Source organism: Pteropus vampyrus, unplaced genomic scaffold, assembly GCF_000151845.1.
Source record: "Pteropus vampyrus isolate Shadow unplaced genomic scaffold, Pvam_2.0 Scaffold62, whole genome shotgun sequence".
NCBI classification, from domain to species: domain Eukaryota; kingdom Metazoa; phylum Chordata; class Mammalia; order Chiroptera; family Pteropodidae; genus Pteropus; species Pteropus vampyrus.
Genome location: NW_011888843.1, coordinates 4,993,352 through 5,017,560, shown reverse-complemented (window position 1 = coordinate 5,017,560; position 24,209 = coordinate 4,993,352). Strand labels below are relative to the sequence as shown.

Below are 24,209 nucleotides of genomic sequence, written 5' to 3'. Positions count from 1 at the left end.
AGAAGATATCTGTCCAGGAGACCACCGTACCCCAGTATTTATTCAGAATCCTCCAGATGAAGGCTTGGAACCAGGTGTCCCAGGGGGTTGGGGCAGGGACAAGAGTCTGGGGACCTGAGTGGCCGTGTGGTCAAGCACAATGGCTCTCATGTCTCGAAGAACCCAAGGAGGCTTGTAAAAGCACAGATTCCAGAACCCTGCCCCACACTGTGAAAATCAGAACCTCTGGAGGTGGGCTCGAGGTGGCCCTGCTGGGTGCCTTTTCTGCAGAGAAAGATAGAGAAACTGAAGGACTGAATTCTTGCCTTGGGTCTGCAGCAAACTTGGAACATGATCTCAAGTCAATCCTTTACCCTTCTGGGTCTCCATTTAGTTTGTTTTAAAATGAAAATAATTCTGCCTGCTTATCTACCTCAAGATGACTGGGGGACTCCAATAAAAGAAGGCAAAAAGGGAGAATTTACATAATGTTACTTCACTTCGGTTCACAGACGTGAACACCATCATTTCCTTTATCCAGATGAGGATGACAGGCACTGAGAGGTAAAGTAATTTGCCGAGGTCCCGAGTCTTGTAGGCGAGGGAGCCCAGATTTGAATTCAGGCATGTCCGGGCTCCAGAGCTTTCTGTTCAGGAAAGGTGCTCCTCTGAGATTTTAGAAGCCAAGTAGATGCTTGGTTGTCAATCTGAAGCCTGTGGACCAGCAGCATCACCTGGGAGCTTGTTAGGAATGCAGATTCTCAGGCCGCAGCCCAAGCTGACTGCATTTGAACGAGCTCTCCAGGTGACTCCTGTGCCCCCAAAAGATTGGAAGTACTGTTGTGGAAGGCTTGAGATTAGACAAGAGAACACATGTGAAAATGAGGTTATGGTAAACAGGCATCCGACAAAAATGTGAGGTCCTCGCATATCTGAGCAAAGAAGAAATCATTACTGGGGGACTCCTGTGAGAGGAAGGAAGGTACTTGAGTCCACACTGCAGCGGGGCAGGCCTTATCTGAGAAGTCCAAACCTCCCAGGGGAATGGGTTTTAAGATGGAAACAAATTGTGTGTGCATGTGTGTATTTAAAATTCAAAGATAATAGGGTTATTTTTATTTTTCAAAATGGAAGAAAGAAAAGTCAGGAAGAAAACGTTTACCAAAGCATAATGTTGTCACTTTTCATTTATCTTGGGAGCGATTCCTTTATGGCAGACAGCAACCGCCAGGGAAGATGGCCAGCTAGGTGGGGGGAAGTTCAGCTTCCAGAATATCATTTCTATGAGAGTTGGTCCTCTGCTTAACATCCTAAGACCCATCAGAGGCTATTTCCCTGGTCCTCAGACTGCAGCAGAGAGGGGCCCCAGCACAGGATGCTCACTCAGAATGCAACAAGCGGCAAATGCCCTGGCCCAGGGATCGGAAGCGACACTTGCAAACCAAGGCTTTGAGAAGTATGGGAAAGCATCCAGGTAGCACCCCAAACTGCTAGCCTTGAGAGGGCAACGTCAGTCCAGGGCAAAGAGATTCTCCACGTGGGGCCGGAATGAGCAGCAGGATCTGCTTCGGGGAAGAGTGCCCGATGCCAGGCCTTTGGTCCCTCCTTGCCTTCCCCGGCTTAGCTCTGCCGAGGCTGCTGACACCCCTGGGTGAGCTGGGGTTTCTTTCCAGTAATTTTTAACACATGTTCTCCTGCTGAAATTTGTGATTTGTATGTGCTGTGTTATTTAGCCCTTAGAAAGGTTAAATTTTGGTCTGTTTTCTGAGACTAAATCTGTAAAGTATACATTCCTGAAGGTGTCAGGATACCACTTATCGGCATCTCAAGCATTCATTTATGTTTATGGCCCCAGAAAGAGCCAGTTGGGAATATTACACAGACCTGATCCCTGCTTTCTAGAACGTGTACGGTAAGGCAGAGGTAGTGACACATTAATGTGCTGGATACACATCTGCAAAATCAGAGACTCTGCATATACTAATTGCCCTCTCTAGGACCCTAAGGTCTTGTCGTTGTAACTTTGGGTTCTTCTACCACCCTCAGCCCTTGCCTTCCTGGACTGGCTTCGTTTTAGCCAAATTAGAATTAGCTAAACCAATATTTTCATAGTCCTTCTCTCTATTTTTTCTTTTTTTTTTCCTTGATTTTTCAAAAGTCTGGAAGTAGGGGATTTGGGTCAGGGTAATACCGTCATCTGTCACTTCTAATTTCATTCTTTTAACAATTTTTTGAGTCACGTGGGTACAAGCTTTGATTCTGAGAAATTACACACTTTTAAGTTCGACTTTAGAAAGTAATTTTAGCTCAGCTGTAAACAATTGAAGAGAGTGAATATGAAAGAACCGCCTAATCAGGCTTCCCCTGGGAGCCTGGAGTCATCACTGTCTCATAGCGCCTGATTTTGGAGATAAAGAATTTTGAGGATGTGCTTGTGTGTGTGTTGGAGGCGAGGGGGAGATGAAAGCAATTGGTTCCAAACCAGGCTGTCTAAATCAGCCCTGCTGTTTCCTCCTTTCTCCCACTAACTGATGCCTTCTATCACCCAGAGATGAACTGGGAAGCCTGGTTATCGACAGCTGGGCAATTTGCACGATAAAGTTTAACAGTTTACAGCACCCCCTCCCCCGCCCCCGTATGACTCTGTCAGTGTTTTCAATGGGTCACCTTCTCAGGTGCCAGGACTGACTCCTTTTTCTCTTTTCCCTTCCAGCGTGCAAACGCAAAGAGCAAGAACCAAATAAAGACAGGAACAATTCCCAGAAGAAATCCCGCCTGGTGTTCACTGACCTCCAACGCCGAACACTCTTTGCTATCTTCAAGGAGAACAAACGCCCATCTAAAGAGATGCAGATCACCATTTCCCAGCAGCTGGGCCTGGAGCTCACAACCGTCAGCAACTTCTTCATGAACGCGCGGCGCCGCAGCCTGGAGAAGTGGCAGGACGACCTGAGCACAGGGGGCTCCTCGTCCACCTCCAGCACTTGTACCAAAGCGTGACGGAAGGACCCGGTTGGGCACAAGTCACCTCCGAATGAGGACGACAGATACCAAATGAAAACACAAAGGAAAAAGACACCGGATTCTTAGCTGGGGCCCTTCACTGGTGATTTGAAAGCACAATTCTCTTGAAAAGAAACTTCTATTCTAGCTGTAATCATAGGCCAGGTGTTTTTTTGTTTGTTTTTAATGGCTATGGAGTCCACGTGCAAGCTGAAAATGAATCTCTTTGAACCGGACATTGTCCTCTGAGCATGCTAAGCGTCCCAGAAAACCAAATGGGGCCTTCCTGGAGCAAGTTTATTTCAGGGTGGTGTCAGCCAAGCTCAGGATTGCTTAAAACGTCAACAGTCTCAGTCTGGGTCCTATGAACCTCTTGCAGTCAGAGTCCCCACAAGTAACAGTGGGAATTTAGCCTGAGTTTGGGCTCCCAAGATGCTATATTAAGAGGAGACTCTAGCAACCAGAATGACCTCATTTGCTTTCCAAGTGCTTAGCCTCATCATACCACAGTACGCCAAAGTTCACAGCCATAACATAAAAAAACATCAGATTGATAATTACTGAGCACAAGTTTTAAATATGGAAGTTAAAAAAAAAAAATCCAAGGACCTGTTTTTCCAACTCAGGTTTCTTTTCATTAAATGGTTTAGAAAGCTTTAAGTTGATTCAGTGTACAGTTTTCTTTTCCTTACCTCCTGGAAATCTCACGTGGTCTTGGATCCATCAAAACAACAAATCAGTTCACTTGAGCTCAAAGTATCAAGCACAACGAAGACAAACAGAGAAGGAAGGAAGGTTCTGGATTCACCGCATCTGGATTTTCAAGACGCCGACTGTGAAGTCATTTAGGGAATCGTTGGGAATATGGCTTCGAGCACATTTTGCAGTTTGCTACAAATTCTGTTTGTACGTAATGCAGACGCACACTCAGGAGGCCAATTTAACTGTTACGGTACATGGAGCAAATGCAGCATTTTAAAAGATCTAGATTTTTTTAGATCATTAATATATCCTTCTTAGTTATTAGTCACCTGGTTCCTCCTATTGTACATTCTGACCACCTCGTAATTCATTCTCAGTCTTTGAGATTTGGGTCGTTCCCTCATCCATCCCATTGGTAGGGACATTTTCAGTGTTTTCTAGCAAGAAATAAATAATTCAAACCATCGCCCATGTTACTGTCATCTAGTCCTAAATCTCTTCCATTGTTGAGTCATCCTAGCAAAACAGCTGAATAAAACTGGAGAAAATACAGCACACCAAAGAAGCAGAATTCTGCAAACCAAAGACATTTATTACTTGCCATTTTCTAGCCTAAAAATACTGTGATTACTTTTAGAAATCAGAAAACCTCTGCAATTCCGAATGGCATTCAGCTCTTGCATTTGGCTCACCATCAAGCTGAGTGGACCAGCTACACCAAGGACATTAGCCAAGCCACCCAGGGAGTGGCTTTGCCACGCCAGCTCTGGTTTCTGGCTGTCACCTTCCCACAGCAAGCGGGAGAGCGCCCACGGAACTCTGGAAGATTGCAAAGGTCACAATGTGCATATTTACCAGTGAATGGCCCCAGGTGGGCACCATGGGGGTGTTCAAAGCAAGCCAAAAGCTGCAGTGATTCTTTACAGACACTTGAGACTGACTTTTTTATGAATTATTTAATCGAAACCAAAGAAACTTTTTCTGCACCTACTTCTGCAACAAACAAAACTGTCCCATTAAGATGAATAAATACATAAATCAGTGAAAATCACCACCAAGAAGGAAGCACGCCAGAAAAACAAAAACAAAAACAAAAACAAAAAACAGCGAGACACACTGTGTTTAAACAGACCTCTTGGGACATTTTTTGGAAGCAGATTCTAAAGAAAGGGTTGAGACAAGAATCGAAATAAGGAAGAGCCTCAGTGGCTGCTGCTTCATTTGACAACTCACACAGTAATCTTAAAGTTGAAGATTGTCTTTAATTTGTGCCTATGCAGTTTTCAAAAGAACACGGAACAGAGCAACAGAAACCTCAACAGCTACAATACCAAAGATGAGGATTTCTCACACCTTTTGTTTCAGTTCATTATCTCCTCTTGCCTGGCTAAAATGCTAATAACGCCATTGATCTGTGTAAAGGTAATCAATTTTGTTTCTGAGCAACAAAAGGAAAAGGTCATTTATTTGATTTTATTGTTTCCCTTTAATTTTGTTTTATGGCTTTCTACCCCAACATGGAATCTCTCAAAAGGTTCCGTGGACTCCGAGTTTAAGATGTTGGGATACTGAGTGATTCTCTCCTCTCTGCTCCGTAGAGTGTGGGGAATAATGCTGTCACTTGAATATTCTTTGCTTATTTTTTAGACTTGGTTCCTTCTGTATTTAGTCTCACCATCAGGGGAGGGAAAGGGAGTGAGGGTCAGGGTTAGGGGTCGTGATGACACATCCTCACCCGAGCCACAGAACCAAAGAGTTGATAGAGGAATTGACAACCTCGTCTTCATATGATCACTATATCTAACAGGGCTTCATTTGAGGGGTTGGGGGGTGGGGCAACATGTGAAAATAATTGCCAGTTTCTACTTTTCTATTAGCTTTTTAAAAATCAGCTGTAAAGTTGCATTTCTAAAGAAGATATATATATAATATATGAACACATATATGAATTCAACTTGACATTGGTGATAACCCCAAATTATTGCTGTCCAAATTCATGTCTTGTTTTTGACATTCGTTAAGTATTCAGTTCAGAATTTTGCTCATTTTTCATGCCATTCCAGAGTTCATTTGCCACTGTGGATAATTTGGAGTATTCAGGTTTTTAAAAAAATTCCTGGGAAAGATTGAAAGTCAGGTTTAAGTATTTCAGCATTTAAGCTGCTGATAAATAGATCCATGGTGCAAATGAGTTTTATTTGTATTTGGAGTCATCTCCAAACTATGCCTCAACCATTATCAAGGTGGCAAGTGGGATCCATCCAGCAGACCTGGCCTAGAACTGGGCCAGGGCCACTTGGAAGCTCAGTGGTCCATTCCCACTAGTTCTGGAGGTGAGGCCAGCCCAGAACTCGGTTCTCGAGGAGTTTCTCTGTCCCATCAGGGTGTTCCATATTTTCCTCAGTGAGTAGATCCACCAAAGAGACTTCTCCGAGGGAAGTCCAACTCTCATTACAATGGGTTGATCAGGTTTCCTCAGGGTGGTAATTACCAATTCGTGCAGACAGACCTGTGTGCAACCACGGCTGGCACTAGGGGGAGGCAGTGCTGCAGGTGTGGGTAGGGGGCAGTGCCTCAGTCCTGGAAAGAGCAGGGTTTGAGGAGGGTCCCAGAGTCCCACCCCTGGGAGCCCATTGTCCATTGGGCACCTCCTTGCTCCCACCATGTGGGTCTCCCTTTGCAGAGGCAGCAGCCATGGAGCTATGAAAGAATGTGACTCTCCATGGCTTTTGTAATGCATCCTCCCTGGAGATGTTCCTTAACTTTTCTCTGTGTCTCTTTGTCTCTTTCTCATACTTCATGTCTCCTTTATCAAATGACCAAAAAAAGAAAAGAAAAAAAAAAAAAGAAACATATTTCAGCAAGGGAATGCTCCACGTGGGTTGATAAGAATGAATTTCAACTTGTGTATTTCCAAATGGATCCTTGTGACTTGTGGCCAATGGAAATGGTGGTTCTTATTGAGAGGAGATCGGGGAACCAAGCCTGCTTGGTTTCATTAGTGATTCCTTGGCCCTTAGCATCTGGGTCTCTGGCATCCTCTGAAGAGGCTGCCTTTGTAGCCTGAGATTTCAACACTGGTCAGCCAGGTGTAGTCACATGCACCCTCTATCTCCTGGTGACCTGAGGAAGATGTCATAATGTTAAAAAGGCAAGAACTTCCTTCCAAGGACTTCTGATAAATGTCTCATACCAGATAATGTCACACCAGAGAGAAATGCTTGTTTTTAAAACATTATTTACATACATACATAAATACATGTATGTATCTATATACGTATCAAAAATTTAAGCCCTACAGAATTTCAGTTTGTTAAAAATCTGAAAGAAAAAAAAGTCCTGCAAATCGAAAGGTAATAGAATTTGACCTATGAGTTTCCTCAAGCATTTTAAAAACTTACTATAATAATTTCAGGGAAAATAACCGTTTGGTCTTGGCTATAGTTTAGGATGCATTTCCTTCATCCAGGAAAAATTTGGGGCATGCCTCAGCCATCAGTTATGAAAGGGGCAGTTGAAAGGTTGGTTCTAAATCAAAACTCACATTCTCGAGGCAACAGAAATCCAAAGGCTATTGAGTGGAAAAATACCCTTCTCTATTCCTTTAGGCTTGCTTTACTTTTGTTTTCAATGCGATTTTAGTACTGGGGATATAATTATTTCATTCTAGGAAATTTTTCTTTTTTAAAGGGAAACAGCAACAACAATAAAAATTCAACCCTGACATTAAAGGCTTTTCCAGAACGTAAAATAGTGTATAGGTGGTACCACTTAAAGGTACAGGTGAGAATGAGTCGTGAAGGACCCAGGTTGATGCTTTCTCCGTAGAGATTAGAGTACTGCCTCTGTAGCATCTCTTTTCCCACAGGTTCTTGGCAATTGTGGGTTTAGGAAATTCAAGCTAATTTTCATTTCTAGCTAAAATAAAACCAAAATTAGGACAGTAACTCTGATACACACACATGTATCTACATGCATTTTTGTAAGTCAAAGCCAATGTATTTCAAAGCCAAATATAATTTACCTTTTATATGATCAGCCATTTTACCTTATCTCTGCTGGGTACCTATCTATTAGTGCCAATAAATTAAAGTTAAACAGATTTTTAAAAATCGTTACCACCTGGATTCAAGGGTGGACGCTTCCCCACTTTTGAAAATGCTGGTAGAATTACAGAAGTGTTTGTATGATCACCATTAAGCAGTGGCATGACAACATCCTTTTGTGGTAAACTCTAATTTTCAGAAAGTTGTATAAGAGGAGTTTTTAGAACAGGCTGGGTTCCAATGTTATTGAATAATAATGGACTCTATGAAAAAGTAGAGGGAAAAAAAATGATACACGTGGTTCAGGATGACCCCAAGGCCCAGACACAAGCACTGTGAAGATAACTGTCACGATTCCTAACAGATCAGAGCTGATTTTTTGTTGTTGTTGCTGCTGCTGTTGTGTGAGTCAGACTTGGTAGCCTAAGCAGGAAGAGTGAGTGAGAAATGGCGGACGGAGAAGGGACAGAGCTGGTGCCTATAACTTTCCGATGTTTACCTATAAGACTGGATAGCTTAATAATTTTGTACCTTTAAGTCCAGGTCACCTCTAAAACAGCAGGAGAGTCTAGTTATTAAATATGGCTATAAAATCCTTACTAAAGGAAGAAGGGGCGCCTGAATTTGTTGTATAAATATCCTAAGTTAGTGACATTGGCTTTAAATATGGATGTCTCTGCCTATTTTCTACCCATGATTTGTTTCCTTCTAAGGGCCAGGGGAAGGGAGGGTTTGTTTGTTTTAGAAAGTCTCAGAATGCATTATAAATACAATAATAATTATTAAAATATAGGGCTTCACATAGATAGACACAAAGCTTATAACTGAGGCTGATGAGTTATTTGCATGGATCCCACAGGGACTGGAGATGCTCATTGTTCTTAGATATCGAAATGACTCTGACAGTCCGAGGCAAGTTAAAACTAGAGCCCAAGTTTTCCTTATCTTTCCTTATGGGTTTTTGAGTTTGATGTCTGGAATTAACCAGCTAATACCTTTCTAGTAGAGAAAATGTGTATAGGAAAAAATACATCGCTACATGTTTGTTCATTCCATGGAAGTCTACCACTCTGCTCCATTTTTAGCAACAGGCATTTTGAATAGCATAAACCTTGGTAGATACATTTGCCTAAAGTTTATACAGTCTGTCAGCTTGAGTGTACACAGATTTAGATGCATCTTTCGACATGTATTCTCATAGGTGTCCTTAAAACAACACACATTATCTATGTGTGTCGAGACTGCACAGACATCTCCATACATACACACTGTCATCTGTTACAATAAATTTTCAATGATCGTTTAACACGTATGTGGTACTTCTGCAATGTACAATGTTTTCATTATTTATTGTAACATTGAAAACTAAAGTGCAGGAAAGGAAAAGTATCCCAGCACCTTCCTTGCGAACACTTGGAATTACTTTCATTTGGGCACATCCAAGATAAACTCAACTTTCAAGAAAACCTTGGATATTATTTAATCATCTGTGTAAGAATGATACATATGCTTGATGACTTCGGTTGAATAGCTTTATTCTGGATCTCTCATCACTAAAGCTAAATCCAAAGACCTGAAAAGGGACAAAAAGAAAAAAAAAAAGAAAAAGAAGGAAAAAACTGATAGGGAAAAAGTGGGCTCTGGCTTCCAGGGGTGACACCATGGTGATGTGGTATTGTGGGGGGCTGCGCTAGCTAGAAGGGGGAAGTGGTGATTTATTTCTCATGCTTCTCTCATCAAAATGGTCTTTGTGAATGAGAAAGTTTTAGAGGTTCTAATTCCTGTTTTACTTTCATTTAACCTCATCGAGAGGGGTTATACATTTTGTCCATCAAAAAAAGAAGACAGCCTAAAGAAACACTTTTTTTTTTTCCTTGCCTTTTCTGGGTTTTGACGCAACGAGCTGAGTACCATTAATGTAATTAATTTATTTATATTAGTTTCTAGTACAGAAATGTATAGGATTTTGGAAATTGTTTAATCGTCCTTCCTTAGTTTGATTTTACTCCTCGTGCTTATTTATCAAAATCTAGACCAGTGATGCATCGGAGATGCAAGATCACTTTTAAATTCTCTTGAAGGTTAGTTTGCTTTATAAAGCAGCGAAATTCTGTTACAGACAGGGAAGAAATACAAGTTACAAAATAAAAAAAAAATTGAGGTATGTTTCCTTCTTGAATTAACTTTGAAAATAGTTTAAACAACAATTATTAAATTATTTAAGTTCGCAGCCTCACCTGGTACCAGGCGAACTTCACCTACTAATTATTGGGGCCCGCAGAGCCTTCGTAGTGTAACTTATTTATTTAACTTATTCGGCATCTGCGAAAGGTGCACTGTATAGTTTATCTTTTTTATTTAAAACGACAGAGAGCACTACAGTTGGTTCGCTGTCAGAACGACAGAGCAAAGTTGGTGGACAAGCAATGACGATTCAACCCAAGCGTGTACATTCAGAAAACATGAGCCGAGACCCTGCTTCCCGAGCCTGGATTTCGGGGCTTCTATACAGAGACTGGAAAAAAATACATTTAAAAAAAATCGTAACAGCAAAAAGAGAGAAACCCTTAACACTAGCTGCTTCCAAGGATGAACTCTGTGTGTGTAAGACAACAAAACAAAAAAAGAGGAAAAAAAAAAAAGCAGAAAAAAGGAAAAACTTTCTATTTCTAGTGAGAACCAAAGAAGGCTACCTCACTGACTTTTTCCATTTGTAATTTTAATCGTGTTGATGACACCAAAGATACCAAAGATTTCTTTCTCTGTGCGGTCTGCATTTTGCTTGTGCTCTTTTATGATTTTAACTATTCTCTCTGACATATGGTATGTACAGCCACAGCTCAGATATCCCAAAGAAAGAATTATCTATGCGACAGCGGCTGCTAATTTGGAAAGGGATATTTTCTGTGTTTCTCATTTATTCGCTGTCCCCACCGCAAGTTTAGATGCTGCTAATTTGGATTGCATTCCTTAAATTCCAGTTCCAAATGGGTGAAGAAGACTGGTTGGAAGTGGCCTTCTATCCTAGCCATGACCTTGTCCCTGCTTTGGAGCCACCACAGTAAATATGTCCAGTACTGGACCATAGAAAATCTAATCAGCTGGGAAGGACCTTAGAAATTTAGTCCAACCTACAGAGCCTGGAGCAGTGAAATAGCTGAGATTAATAGCTGTATAGAGGCAAAGCCCAACCAGGCCTCCTGCCTCCCGCTCCAGTGCTATACCCATTGCTCAGAGCTACCTCTGCCAGAGATGGGCCACACGTTGGCAAAGAGGAAGGTGGCAATCCTTAACATCTTCAGTCAGTAAAAACAGTCACAGGCATTTATTTCAGTGTCTGTCTAGTTAGAACCTCAGCAGAAAGTCACATGTGGTCAGTTACTCGTAAAGGTGGCCAGCTTTGAAATATTAGGGCCCATAGAAAGGTTTTTGCCCCAAAAGTACACATTGATTCAGTGTGATCACGGTTGGGGCTCCCCATTACAAAGTGTCATATATATATATATATATATATATATATATATATATATATATATATATATATATATATACACTTTTCATTCAGTGGGGAGAAAGTTTGTTCTTGGTCTGATGACTTTAACTGTTATGGATATTTCAGGTCAGTATCAGAGAAGGGAAATTTGATCACTCTTTGCACATGTGACATTTAAGCTGTTTAGCTTTTTGCTTTTTCTCTTGACCTGTAGGTGTTTGTATTTTGTTTCTAGGTCCACTCTGTATTTATGAGAGAAGATTAAACCTTACATCATTTGGATGCTAAAGGATTGTCGTAAATGAAAGATGACCCCAAAATTTCCAGAGGAATAGATAGGCCAGATTAAGAAATGATTAAAGTTACTTCTCTCTTCCCTTCTTACTCATGAAATTAATTGGTCTTCTTTAGATTTCAGTAAATGGTTAAATCACTATTCAGATCCATTCATCAGAGTGATTTACTTGTTAGCCAATGAGTCATTCTCAGCTTTTGACTAGATGGGGTTTAGACACATGCAAAGATCTCCCTGTCATCTGTATGCCTCTATATCGAGTACTGGCATTTTGCATTTCACGTGTTATAGTTATCTTTGAGCTTTTGAAGAGACCATTTAGATATAGAAGCTAAGAAGGGAAAAGACCAATCAACACATCCATTCCACACCTTGACAGAGTGTTGCTAGTAGAGGAATTTAGAAGGCAGATGGACAGACTTGAGGGAACACTTATCCCTTTCTGTAGTTTTCCAAGCAGCATACTGACGTGTGAAAGTTCTCTCCTGCCCAGACAAGCTCAGAGCTCCAACTTCCCACTGTACATGGCAAACTCGTAAGCCCTTCCTTCCAGACAGCAAATTGTGTTAGCTTTCTCCCCAAACTCCTATTGGAAATAGAATTCTGAGAGTAGCTGGGAGACACAACAAAGAAGATCTGATGGGGAGCAGCAGAGTGCGCCCCCCGAGCAAACACCACCGCCTTCCTACCGCCAGACGCCTGCAAGAGGGGACCTAAAGAGCAATGACAGCCTGAACACAGAAAACATCCCCAGTTGGCAGACCCCTCCTCAGCAATCCCCCCTCAGCCTCATGCTTCACTTGCAAAGTGTGACATAACCACGGGACGAGTGCCTTGCTTGAACCAAAGCAACGATTTAGCCAGTCTGGACCTCTCTGTGCTTTTTTTAATCCTTCCTGTGAATACCTCAGCTTCAACTGGGCCTCCATACAGTAATTTGGTGGGCTTATTGTACTGTGGTGCTTTGCAATGCAACCCTGCAAAGAACAAGATTTGTACTAATACCAAAGGTTCTTTCTCTCTGTCTCTTCCTTCCGCTCCCCTGTCCTCCTCCCTTTTCTAGTTCTTCATGGTTCCAAAGCTTTAATATGAACCTGGGCATGTTGGCAATGCAGACCGCGCAATTCCTTACCGAATTTTCTCAGATATACCTCATAGATAATAGTGTTTAGAGTAATGTTATTATAGCGTATGTAATAAATTATTCACTGTTTCTTTTGGTAACTGTGATTTAAAAAAAGAAAAAAGAAAAAAAAGCTTTATACGTTTTAGGTTGTGCTTTTGTAATAGACAAAAAGGTGCGCTTAAAAATGTATGTTCTTTTTTTTCCCCTTTGGATTTTATTTATTCTGGATTGGGGAAAGTTGCAGAATGAGCCCAAAGTTTACAGTTTCATATTTTGCTGAAGAAACAATCTGTGTTCATTTGCTCTGTTAAAAGAAATTATTTTCTACATTTGTGCTACTTGGTCTGAACAATTAATTGTTCTGTGTTAACAGTGTAGTATTATAATTAGCAACTGCCAATCAGTGCTATAATTTTATGCATGAGGCTAAAAAATTAGCAGTGTGATGCATTGTGGTTCTAATAGCAACATTTCATTTTGAACTAGATCTTCCCCTTTGGTTCAGTGGACTTTATTTATGCATGGGTGCCCATCGTTTGTTAGCAGTTGTGGAACAGTTGTGTATGCATTAAACTGTGAAAATGTACACAGTTCAGCCTCAGACAGTGGTAATATTGCTTTTATTGAGGACATTTCACCTCAAAAATACCTTTACATCTGTTGGGATTTCAAAAGGAGTCAGATCGAATTGAGTTCAAATTTTACGAGACAGGTCATTCCAAGTTTGAGTTGGCCAACTTGCAGTCCACGATTAGGATCCTCATAACCCAACTGTCTCGTGCCGTGTGAGAGGGGTTTGGGAGTAAGCAATGAAAAATGACTCAACTCTGCATTTTTACTTTCCGCTAAAAGGAGTCGTTTTGACTTTATGTTCATGACCTCAGACCTAACTGGCCATGTCTGTGGAGAAGCAGAGTCATCCAGTTCTTGCCTCTCCCGGGTCTCTGCTTGGGAATGGCCACCTCAGCTGTGCTTGGTTTTTCTAATATTTTGTTATCAGGTCATACCCAGTAGAAACTCAAATGGTATCAATATCAATAATTATTCTCTGGGTTGGTTTGTTTCTCCTTTTTTTTTTTTTGTCCATTCTCCTGGAGAACTCCACCAACTATTCCAGTGATTTGGGCAAAAATAGATGGCCCTTCCCCATAACGTCACCTGTGCAGCCATATCATGGTTCTTCCTCCCTAGAGTCAGAGGTGACTCTAACGTACTCTCTCCTGCCCGCCCAACAATGTCACATCTGTCCAAAAGGGGATAGAGGTCGTTTTGAAACCCAATTTAGGAAGACCCTCTTGGTTTAAACTCCCCAGTTAATCTAAGGCCTCTATATCAAAGTATTTTTTCAGTTGCATTGGATTGGGCAAACTTGTTCATTCTTATATTTTGGTTCTGAGATCCATTCTCAAGTTTCACACCTATTTCCCAAACCAATATGCTTGACATAAAGCCAAATCAACTGCCAAGCTCACTTTGCATGGGAGAGTGCAGCTTAGGACACAGTGGTGGGAAAGCGACCGTCTGCTATGCAAAATATTCACAGTCACCAATAGGAGAGCATTCATATTACTTGTCAATGAGAATATACTGGGAGTTCGCTTTCATTAATACAAAGAAACATTTTTATTTGGCCTTATAAAGTGTATTGTGATCATGAAAGCTTTGAAATAGTCTTTTTAATTTCTCCCTGTATTAATCTGCCAAAGATGGGAATGGATACAAGGATTTTAAGTCGGCTTTTGTAAGACAGTTAATGATTGTAATAGTGTTGCATCTTCCAGAAAGCTTTATATGTTTTCCACAATAAACCAAATCAATATTTGTTTCAGTAAAGTTCTCCTCACATTCACAAACCCACTGTTTCTCTTGATACAGATATTGTAGTATCTATACAAGGTTCAGATGCATTTTCCATCCAAAGTAACAGAGGAGTGTCTGAGACATGAGTGTGCCCAGCCCTTTTGATTACAAGTAAGACATGGGACTGGCTCACTAGCATTTGCCAAGAAGACTTGTCTTATAACTCTTGAGGTATATTTTGTTATGTCATTTTATGTCTTTTTTTTTTTTTTTAACTTTGTGGAAAGTGATATGTTGAATCAAGTGTAAGCTGAGTTTTCCAGACAACTGAAGTAGCTACATCGTGAATGTTATTTTGTTATTAAAAGGGTTTTTACTCGATGCTTTGTGCCAGTGGATGTCCTTTTCCTTGGAGACACGGAACTATCAATTTACCTCAGCTTGGCCTGGATTTCTCTCCTGCTCTCGTGGGGAATGTGGGCCTGACCTGGGAAATGGAAGGTCATGAGCTAAAAAGTAGATTTTCACACTAGGAAGAGATTTCCATAACATCAGTTGTAAAAAGAGCTGGGCCCAAACTTTCTAAACTCACTCTTGACCCCAACATGTCTATGAAATCCCTTGGCCTTCAGCATATGCCAGCATGAGGGTGGGCCTGAATTCTTCCAGGAAAGGCAAGAACAAAAAATAGCAATCCTGACTCTTCTGTGGCCCACCAGGCACTGACTGCCCTTCCCCCAAGCTGGGCTCCACCAGCCAAGGCTGTGGGTGGCCCATCTGGGTAGCTTTACTTGTGCTATCCCTGAAGGTGTCTTCCTCCATCTTGACTGCTGCAGAGTCCAGATCCCCACAATCCAGCGGGGCTCTTCCAAATCAGAACCCCGCCCCCCAGCCTTCCACTCTTCCTCTGCATCCCATTTAGCTATTCCAACTAGAACTTTTGTGGACAATTCTTTGGAAAACAAAGAAAGTCATGAATGGGTTTTTCTGTCATTTTGTTTTTAATTTATATTTTAGCTAGTCCCAGTTCTTTGATCTGGAAAAATACAAGGAAGAAAAAGGGGACCCCGCTGCCTGTCTGTACCTTGCCCGTCTCTCAGGGGTCCATGCACATTGCCCATGCTAGGGGTCTTCCTTAGGGGACAGGATGAACCACAGCTATTAAGCCGAGAAAATGGCCCATCGATGCCTACTTTATCTCTGCTAGAAAGTACTCTTCAAAAAACTGTGGAACTTGGGGTTTTCTCCATTTTCCTTGCTTTGTCTCGGTTTGACATTTAGCTTAAGAGTTAGTTTACTGTCTAGGAAAGTTTTTTCAGATTATGACAGAGAACCTCCTACCTGGTAAGAAAGGTTAAGTATTCAAAGACTTGGATAGGTAGTAGTCAGAACAGTAACAGATACTTCCTCGAAGCTAGAATATTATTTCCTTTACTATGTTGTTTTGTGTTACACAAGTCTGAATGGTACCAGCAAACTTCTTACCATGAAAGGTTATAAGACATCTGGCAATTTGGAGTTCCTGAAACAAGAAGACAACCTTCAACTGACAAAATGATAACATCGAAGTTTGGCAGGCAGGGACAGAGATGACACAGGCACAGTCCTGGGGCTGGTTTCTAATCCATCTCTCCAACCACCAAATCTTATTTTTTCCCCTCAATCCTAGAGCAGTTCAGTCTCTCCTCCCCTGCTCTAGGATGCCAAAGAATTTCATGGGCAAAGATAATTGGGGATTGACCAACATTTCAATTAGTTCTTTTCTTTCCCCTTTGCTTTTGTCTAAGAAGGTGTTTTTCGGGACTGCAGAGAAAGAGCCTGGCCAGTTTTTTTCATCCTTCTTTTTCTGATGTTTCTACTCCAATTTACATTTTATTAGTATGCAAGTGCTATAGATTCATTCTTGGCCAATGTTTTTAATGCTAGAGGAACTATCCTGCCACCAAAGTGAGTGAGAACACACTCTGTCATTTTTTCCCCCCATTGGCTTTTGTTCTCAGGATGAGTCAATCCTGTCTCTTTTCTCACTTTTGGCCCTGATCTCAGATGGGTTTATTTTTAATATTAAAAATACCTGTTCATTTCACATGCTGGCCTTGTGGGGCTTGACTCCTTTCTTCCAATCCGTTGGTTACCTTGTGGTTTTAAAGGTGACTAAAATGAGGGAAGGGAGGAAGAGGGACAGAGAGGAGAATTTCTCCAGCTCTATTAAAGTTTCAAAATGGAAAGTATACTCTTTAAGCCATGGTCAAGTGGCTATAGAGTGGTAGACACTCCAGAACTCATGCTCTGCCACATGGCTTCTAGGTCGGCTCTTCCAGAAACCCAGCCCTGTAGAAATCCAGCTACCTTTGGTAGGTCTCCATCCAGATTCCAAGGTGAAAAGGGATCAAAGACTCGCACGCATACCTCTTGTTCTATTTCCTTGCTTTTACAGATATTATCTCCAAGAAAATCATAGGGGAAAACTTTAAACAATTTTAGTCGACATGACCTCTTATATTTAAAATCAGGAAAACACCACACCTAAAATTTGCACTCCCTCCTGTTGTGAGAAAGAAAACCCACATAACTAGTTAATCCACATTCTTATTTTCTTTTCACCGTGAGCTATGTTTCCAAAGCATATTATAACACAGATTTTGCCCCGTCTCAGGCATGTTAAGTCAGACTCTGCTGAAAGGTTGTTCAGGGACGGTCAACAAACAGGGTATGTGTTCAGTGGCTGCCCTGAAATCCTAAGGGTATGAGGATCGCACAGCATTGGCAAGGGGGCGCTCACCCCCGATAAGCTCCCAGTCCTTTGGAAAATTTCTTTGAATGTTAATTGCGTTTTCAATTTTGCTCATTTCCCACCCTGATGTTTTGTCTGCGACACTGCTTACACTGGATTCTTTCCATTTTTTATTCCTATCATGAAATGGTAGTGCTGTAAATTCTGCAATTAATGTCAAATAAACTGCTTTCATTCATTGACCGTGGCTCAGCGAATTCTTCCTCTTTTCGTGGAAAGGCTTAAGCATCTACCACTGCATCCCATCGTGGTTCCATCATATAACACGTTATATGAACAAACGTGCCCTTCCTAGGTCACGAAGTTACTGTGAATAGCAAGCAGTGCGATATGTGTGGATGCAAGAGACTAAAGATATAACCACCATTTTATGAAAAAAGAAGCCTGAGAATGGTTGTTACCCATGGGAATGGAGCGTGGGTAGCGGGAGGACGAAGAGGGTAAACAGGGTTAAGTCCCCAGTGACAGCAGGGGACCACGCTTCGTGTGGTGAGCGCTCGGTAGAGCATACGGACATCGTTATAAAGTTGTACACCTGAAATTTACATTATTAATCAATGTTACCCCAATAAATTTAATTTAAAATTTTTTAAAAAAGAAGTCTGAAGCTCAGAGAGTTTTAGTAGCTTGCTCTAGGCAACACGGTAACGGAGCCAGAATTTGAGCCCAGAAGCATCGACGTGAAAGCACAGGAAAGTGCTGACTAAACATGGACTCCATGTTTAAGGAGGGAGCCAGTCTTGGCACGTGTGGCAATGTGAATTCCGTGTCAAAAGTCGCTACAAAACAATTAGCCTAGAAGTGTAACTAGTAGGAAAATCAACTTGCTTTTCTGCCCTGATAGGATGAGTCATAAAAATAGTTACGAACTGACTAAGCCAATTTGGCCATGCATGACATTTACACTTTCTGGTGGCCAACAGTAGTCACCCAGCGGCTTTGAGATGGGCACAAGTTACCTACTTCCCCCTGCCAGATTTTAAAGAAAGTGAGTCCAAAATCAAATACTGTCACACGTATGACTTTTTAACAAATTCTATTTAGCAAATCAGGCACAGTGGTACGCATACTACCTGCTGGGTAGGCTCAATGCAGTCTGAGTTCTCTGCCGTACTGGGGGCTCTAACCAGATAAACTCAGGATGTCCCAGAGGCAGGCTTTCGTTAGCCCTTGGGCAGCATCAGACAACAGGAGACCTCCTAAACAGAGGATGAAACACAGGATATTTTAGGGCTCAGACCTCCCATGCATTCCCCAATGGTGGAGGCTAAAGTTTTCACTGCCCTCTTACAATCTGTGTGTGCGGGGGAGGGCAGGAGGGCTTCTCCAACCCCTCACCTAAAATACATTTAATCTTACCCATCGCCAACATCCATTTGTCACATTTCTCATAATCGATAGACTACTATTTTCACCATTGAAACTCCACTTCTGGCATCCAATATGCTAATTAGCAGAGCCCGGCGATGACTGAGAAGTGGATGGCTACGGCGCCAGTTTGCGTGGTGGCCGCCGGAGAGTGACGCCTTTCAGAAATGATGTTCACTGACCAGCCAGGGCACGCGCCCTTGATTAGGACAACTTCTTGCCCCTAGATTGACGCTTGAACTGACACACACATTATAGCAAGCTATCTGTGCTAAGGTCTGTTAAAAGAAGTCACAGTCATTACAAGAAAAGTTCATGTTTATCCACATCCTATGATAGAAAAGATTGGAGACCATGTTGATTTTAATAATAATTTACATTTGCATTTTTAAAAATACTTTTCTACTCATTCTTTTTCAGTCTCATTTTTCCCTGGGACCTATTGTGCATGTATCGTTCTTATTCCCGTTGAATAATTAAGTGCTGAGTTTAAATCATCTTTTTCATACTCACAACGACAGCTTATCTGGATATTTACTATGTGCTAGACATTGTGATAAACACTTTAATGTGGTTTATTTATCTCATTTTGTTCTCCCAACTACCTTATGAGGCAAGTACTATAATTATCTCCGCATTACAGATGAAGGAACTGGTGTTTAGCGAGACCAAGTAACTTGCTTCAGGTCCCAACGCTAAGCAGCCCGAGTCCAGGGCTAAGCTCTGACTTGTGTAGTTTCCTCCATTAACGGCAGAGCCTAGACTAGTTCTCACAGCACAGGATGGCTACTCCTGTGCTTTTTCAATGGGAAGTCCAGATTGCTAGGCTGCAGAGATGGGCAGACGTGAAGGCGACCAGTTCCAATGGCCTTCAGACATCTCCACAAAATGTGTTCACAGCTGCGATGCCATAGTTTATGGTGGCTCAGAACTTACGTTTCCAAGTCTTCGTTTTGGCCTCGGGGAAGTCCCTGTAGGAACTGGGCGTGGGACTTCCCAAACCACAAAGAGGCATGTAGAAAAGTACAGAGAAGACGTCACTGTTGGCTGTGTGTACTCGAAGCGCAAGAATGAACTTCTAAAGGATAGTGACAGCCGCAAAATTGAAACTGCAAACAAAGTACCTGGTGTCAGTGTGAACCAGTGGCACAAACACCATCTCCTAACTGGATTATTTTTGAGTAACCTCATCTGAGCTTCAAAGGGTCCTCAAAATCATTATCATTGTTATTGTCCTCATGACCTTTGCCTTTGGTATTCTGCCTGAATTTCAGGAAACAAGTAATGCTTCCACCTCCAGGCTGGGCCTCAGCTTGCCCAGCATTCTACAGCGGGTCCAGCAGAGGGGCGAGGTGGTCACGAGTGTGGGTCCCACAGTGCTTCTGCTTGGCAGGGCAGAGTGGCCCACTTCTACCCGCAGAGGAGGAGGCAAGAGGGCCCAGGTCCTTGTCCCCAATGAGCTGAAGAAGGACCATTCATGGCCTATGGAACCAAAGGGGCACTTGGCCTCCCCTTTTGAAATAATTTCTACTTGAAGGGTGTTCGTTTTCACAATCAGCTTCAAGCATAAATCAAGAAATATCACCTAGAGAAACAGAAGCCCATCGGGGCCCAGACTCTTGTGAGGTGCAGCTGCTCCTCTGCATAGTACTCTCGTCATTCAGCTGGCCCAGGGGACACAGGGATCAGCCAAGCGATATAACCACAGATAACAGAAGCCTATCAGCGATATATGAGCAAAGACTGTTTAAACTTTTAAAGAACATTCCGCACTGAAGTTGGTCATCTCCAATGTCCCAAAATTAAGTCCATTCCAATGGAGTTAGCACATGGGGGACAATGAGCCCTGACAGTGAGGGAGATAGGACTAAGGAGCCAGGAAGGCCATGTAGGGATGGCAGAGGGGCTGGCCAGCCATTAGAGGACCCCCAGGAGAGAATCATGCTCCCAGTGGCAGGGCTGTAGAGGGCCAAATGTTCTCAGAGATGGACAGGGACAAAAATCTTTAGATAAAAAAAAAATTATAAAAATTCTAAGTTACTTTCTAGGGAGTTTTTCCCCTCAAAACAAGGGATAGCTGCTGGATGATTCCATCCGTTCCCACATGTCTTTAGGCAAACGGCTTGAGATCTGGGGATCCCAACAGGCATCCTTGGAAGTCCAGGTCAGGCAGAGCACCTTCTCACGATTAGACTAAGGACAGAGGTTTGGGGAAGGAAGACCGCAGAAGTAAAGTGCCATTTTCATTACGTTACATCCCAGGTTTATGCGATCGACATGACTGATGTTGACCTTGATCACCTGGCTGAGGCAGTGTTTGTCAGTTTTCGCCACTGTAAAGTTACTCTTCCCCCGTTTCCTTGCCATATATTTTGGGAGGAAGTCGCTATGTGCAGCCCTCACTTAGGGAGCGGGAACATTTCTCCTCACCTACTCCCTGCTCCTAGTTTCCCATCTTTTCATCATCTCCAGCTCGGCACAATCACAGACTAAGGGCTAAGAGCCCATCTGCAGTGACACGGAACTGCAACCCGCCTCCCTCCACCCTCCGCTTTTCCAAGCTTGGACTTGAGAGGAGCAACCTTATCTCTGCGAAAGTTTCCTGGCTGTATTCATCCCCCCTTACAACAGAGACGACAGTCCCAGAGTTCCCGGGAAAGTTCCAACTTCAGCTGTTTGATACAGCAATACAGCAATACAGCATCTCCTAAGTATGCTTTAATCCTCAACGCAGGAAAAAAAAACCAAACCAACAAAAAAACAGCCGTCAGTTCAATAACACATACATACGCACTCACTCTCATACACACAGTGTACGTGCAGGGCAGGCCCCTCGCAAAACCCTGAAACAGAATGAATTTATCTTTGATGGCCTTTCTTTTGCAGTTTCAGGCTCTCCCTAGAGGTCCCCCGTGCCTTGTGCTTGAGATCCCCATCCCGGCCTCGTACCTCTCCTTTCTCCAGGATACCATCACAAGCTCATTAGCAGCTGGGCTTGCAAAACTGTATCCAGGAGAAGGGCAGGATGGAGACACCAAACCATCTCTTGGGGAGGAAAGAGGCCAGGGAGGGTGGTTTGGCAAAAGCAATGATTTTTAATCCGTTCACCTGTCCTTTCCTGAGAACTATGAAAGTTACCTACCTCTGTGCTTTCGACGTATAGGGAATGCAATCATCTAACAGTGAAAAATTGATTCTGCCTCTAGGAGTTTCTACTTAGCCGAGGGATCCAGAGGCAGACTCAGATTTGCACTTCTATCACTCAGATGTGCACTCCCCCTCCAAGCCTGATTAGAGTAACCTGTGTTTCCCAATTGCCCCATTATTTTTCACAGCTTCTCATATTGCGAATCAAACTCCATTTTGGAAATACTAGTCATTTCTCAGAAATTTAGGAAACCTTGCTTTCTCCATGTGTGAATTTTTAGTAAAAAAAAAGTTTATTTTCCCCTCTAGGTTTATTTTTACTTAGCTGAAATAATTGGAGACAGCGTAAACTGTACATTTTTTTTTATCAGCCCGCTTTCAATGTGCTGGCACTGTAGTTGAATTTCAATGACTGTGTTCAATGAGTTGCAATGGAGAACATCGAAACTGCCCATGCCCAGAGCCTTCCTGTTGGTAAGAGTCCAGACTGCACAGCATTTAGTGTCTCTTCAATCTCAAGACAACCACGTTGTCTCCTTATTCCTCGTGCAAATAATTACGAGCACTCTCATTTGGGCCTGGCAACTATGTTAGCAACCAAAAGCACACAAAAAGTACAAGGCAAGCTACTTTCCTTCAGAAGCTCATAATTCAATTGGGAGTCGACGTACATGCATAATGTGGTTCAATAACATTATCAAGTCGTGTGAATGTGTTTTAAACACTCTAAGCTGTACTAATGGGGTTCTACACCGAATTCCAATGTGTGTGTGCATGGTGGGGCCGGGGGTGTTCCCCACACGTCCAGTGACAAGCAAGCAATTCTCAGACACCAGCTGGATGTCCTACAACTTAATTCTGAAACTATTTACCCGGAGATTAGATCAGATTCCACAGGTTAAGGGTTCAGTCCTACAGGAATGCTTCCCAGCTCCACTTCAGACCCAGCTCGCAGGCCTAGGTTATCACCTGTGCTTCTGACTGCCAGCTATGGACTGGAGGTGTTCCCACGGCCCTCTCCTTCCGTGTGATTAATTTGCTAGAGCAGCTCACAGAATTCAGAGAAATATTTTACTCACCAAACCCAGGAACAGCCAGATGGAAAAGGGGCATGCCATGCTCCCCCGAACTCCACGTGTTCGCCAGCCCAGAAGCTCTCAGAACCCTCTCCTTCTGAGTTTTCATGGACGAGTCTTCACACAGGCATGGTTGATTCACTCACTAGCCACAGATGATCGAACTCAAACTCCAACCCCTCTCTCCCCCCGGGGGGTGGGACTGAAAGTTCTAACCCTCTAACCAACCTCCAACCGTAAGTGCTTTCCAAAAGCCACCTCGTTAACATAACATGAGTCACCTTTAAGCTCTCATCACTTAGGAAATTTCCCAGGAATTTAGGGGCTCTGTGCAAGAAATAGGGCAGAAGAACAAATACCGTAATATTTCTTATTATAAATCACAATATCTCATATACGTATCTGGAGATACCAGCTTGAGTGACACATACTCCCTTTATCAGTGCTGCCGTGGCCCACCTGTGTTTGGATATTGTAAAGGGCTCACTCCGGTGTTTAACAGTCACAAAAGAAAATCACCTTCTTTTCAGCATTAGAGCTTGGTTTTTCTGGTTGTGTTTTATTCTCTTTGCTTCCTATTTAATCACCCACCACCGTCAGCAGATTTGACTTGGAATGACCTCAAACTACACTCGAAACTAGTATCTATTCTCAAAGGAGTTTTTTCAACCTATTCTGTTCTCTTAATCTGTTAGCCTCCGGCCATCTTGATTTTCTTTCCTGTCTAGTCTAGAGCACTGAACTCCAGCGAGACTTGTCAAGTCCTTCAACTCCTTTGCCTCTGCTGGCTCCCATTCCACATATCTTCAAACACCCCAGCCTGGAATACGTCATACTCTCTGCCTTTGCTCCACACCTGGGTCCTTGGGCTCAAGAAGAAAACCTCAGGGCCAAGCACTTGGTGCCACCACACAGATGGGCAAAAACATTTCTCCAATGTTTTAGGATAAAGTCCAAAGTCTTTAGCATGTCTTTCAAGGCTTTTCTTAATCTGAAATCCTTATTTTCACCTCTTACCATCCAGCCTCCCACTCGAGAGCCCGATCTTAGAGAGCCCCTCGCAGGTACGTAAAGGTTCTATCTGTTTTTTTGCCCTCAGCCGTTCATACAGGCTCTTCCTTCTTTCTAAAACACCTATCTTTGGCTGATGAACAACTACTTACCTTTTAAGACACAGGTCTGGATTGGTGCTCTGATGTTGCCCCATGTTCCTACCAGTGGGAGACCTACCCCATCTTCCTCACTGCCCTGGGAGCTCGTTGGAAACAAAAGCTGAATCTTATTCATTTGTGTCATCAGCATCTTATCTTACACAGAATGGGAAGGCCAGGCCCAGGAGAAAGGGGGAGCTAGAAGCCACCCAACAAAGCAAGAGAAGCG

General features: G+C 42.6%; 1 protein-coding gene and 1 long non-coding RNA gene across 2 annotated transcripts in view; one reads left to right on the top strand and one right to left on the bottom strand.

The window, feature by feature from the left end:
- ONECUT2 (one cut homeobox 2) overlaps positions 1-5,155 on the top strand; it is a 39,806-nt gene extending 34,651 nt beyond the window's left edge. The window contains exon 2 of the mRNA XM_011361106.2: positions 2,693-5,155. Coding sequence (XP_011359408.1) covers positions 2,693-2,979 — 287 coding nt within the window. The 3' untranslated portion in view covers positions 2,980-5,155. The remainder of the gene's footprint in view (positions 1-2,692) is intronic.
- On the bottom strand, positions 4,927-23,017 carry LOC105292736. Its single transcript, XR_895930.2, has 2 exons — positions 22,833-23,017; positions 4,927-6,807 (listed from the first exon to the last, which is right to left on the bottom strand). It is a non-coding gene; the product is annotated as an uncharacterized LOC105292736 (long non-coding RNA).
- Positions 23,018-24,209: the final 1,192 nt, after the last annotated feature.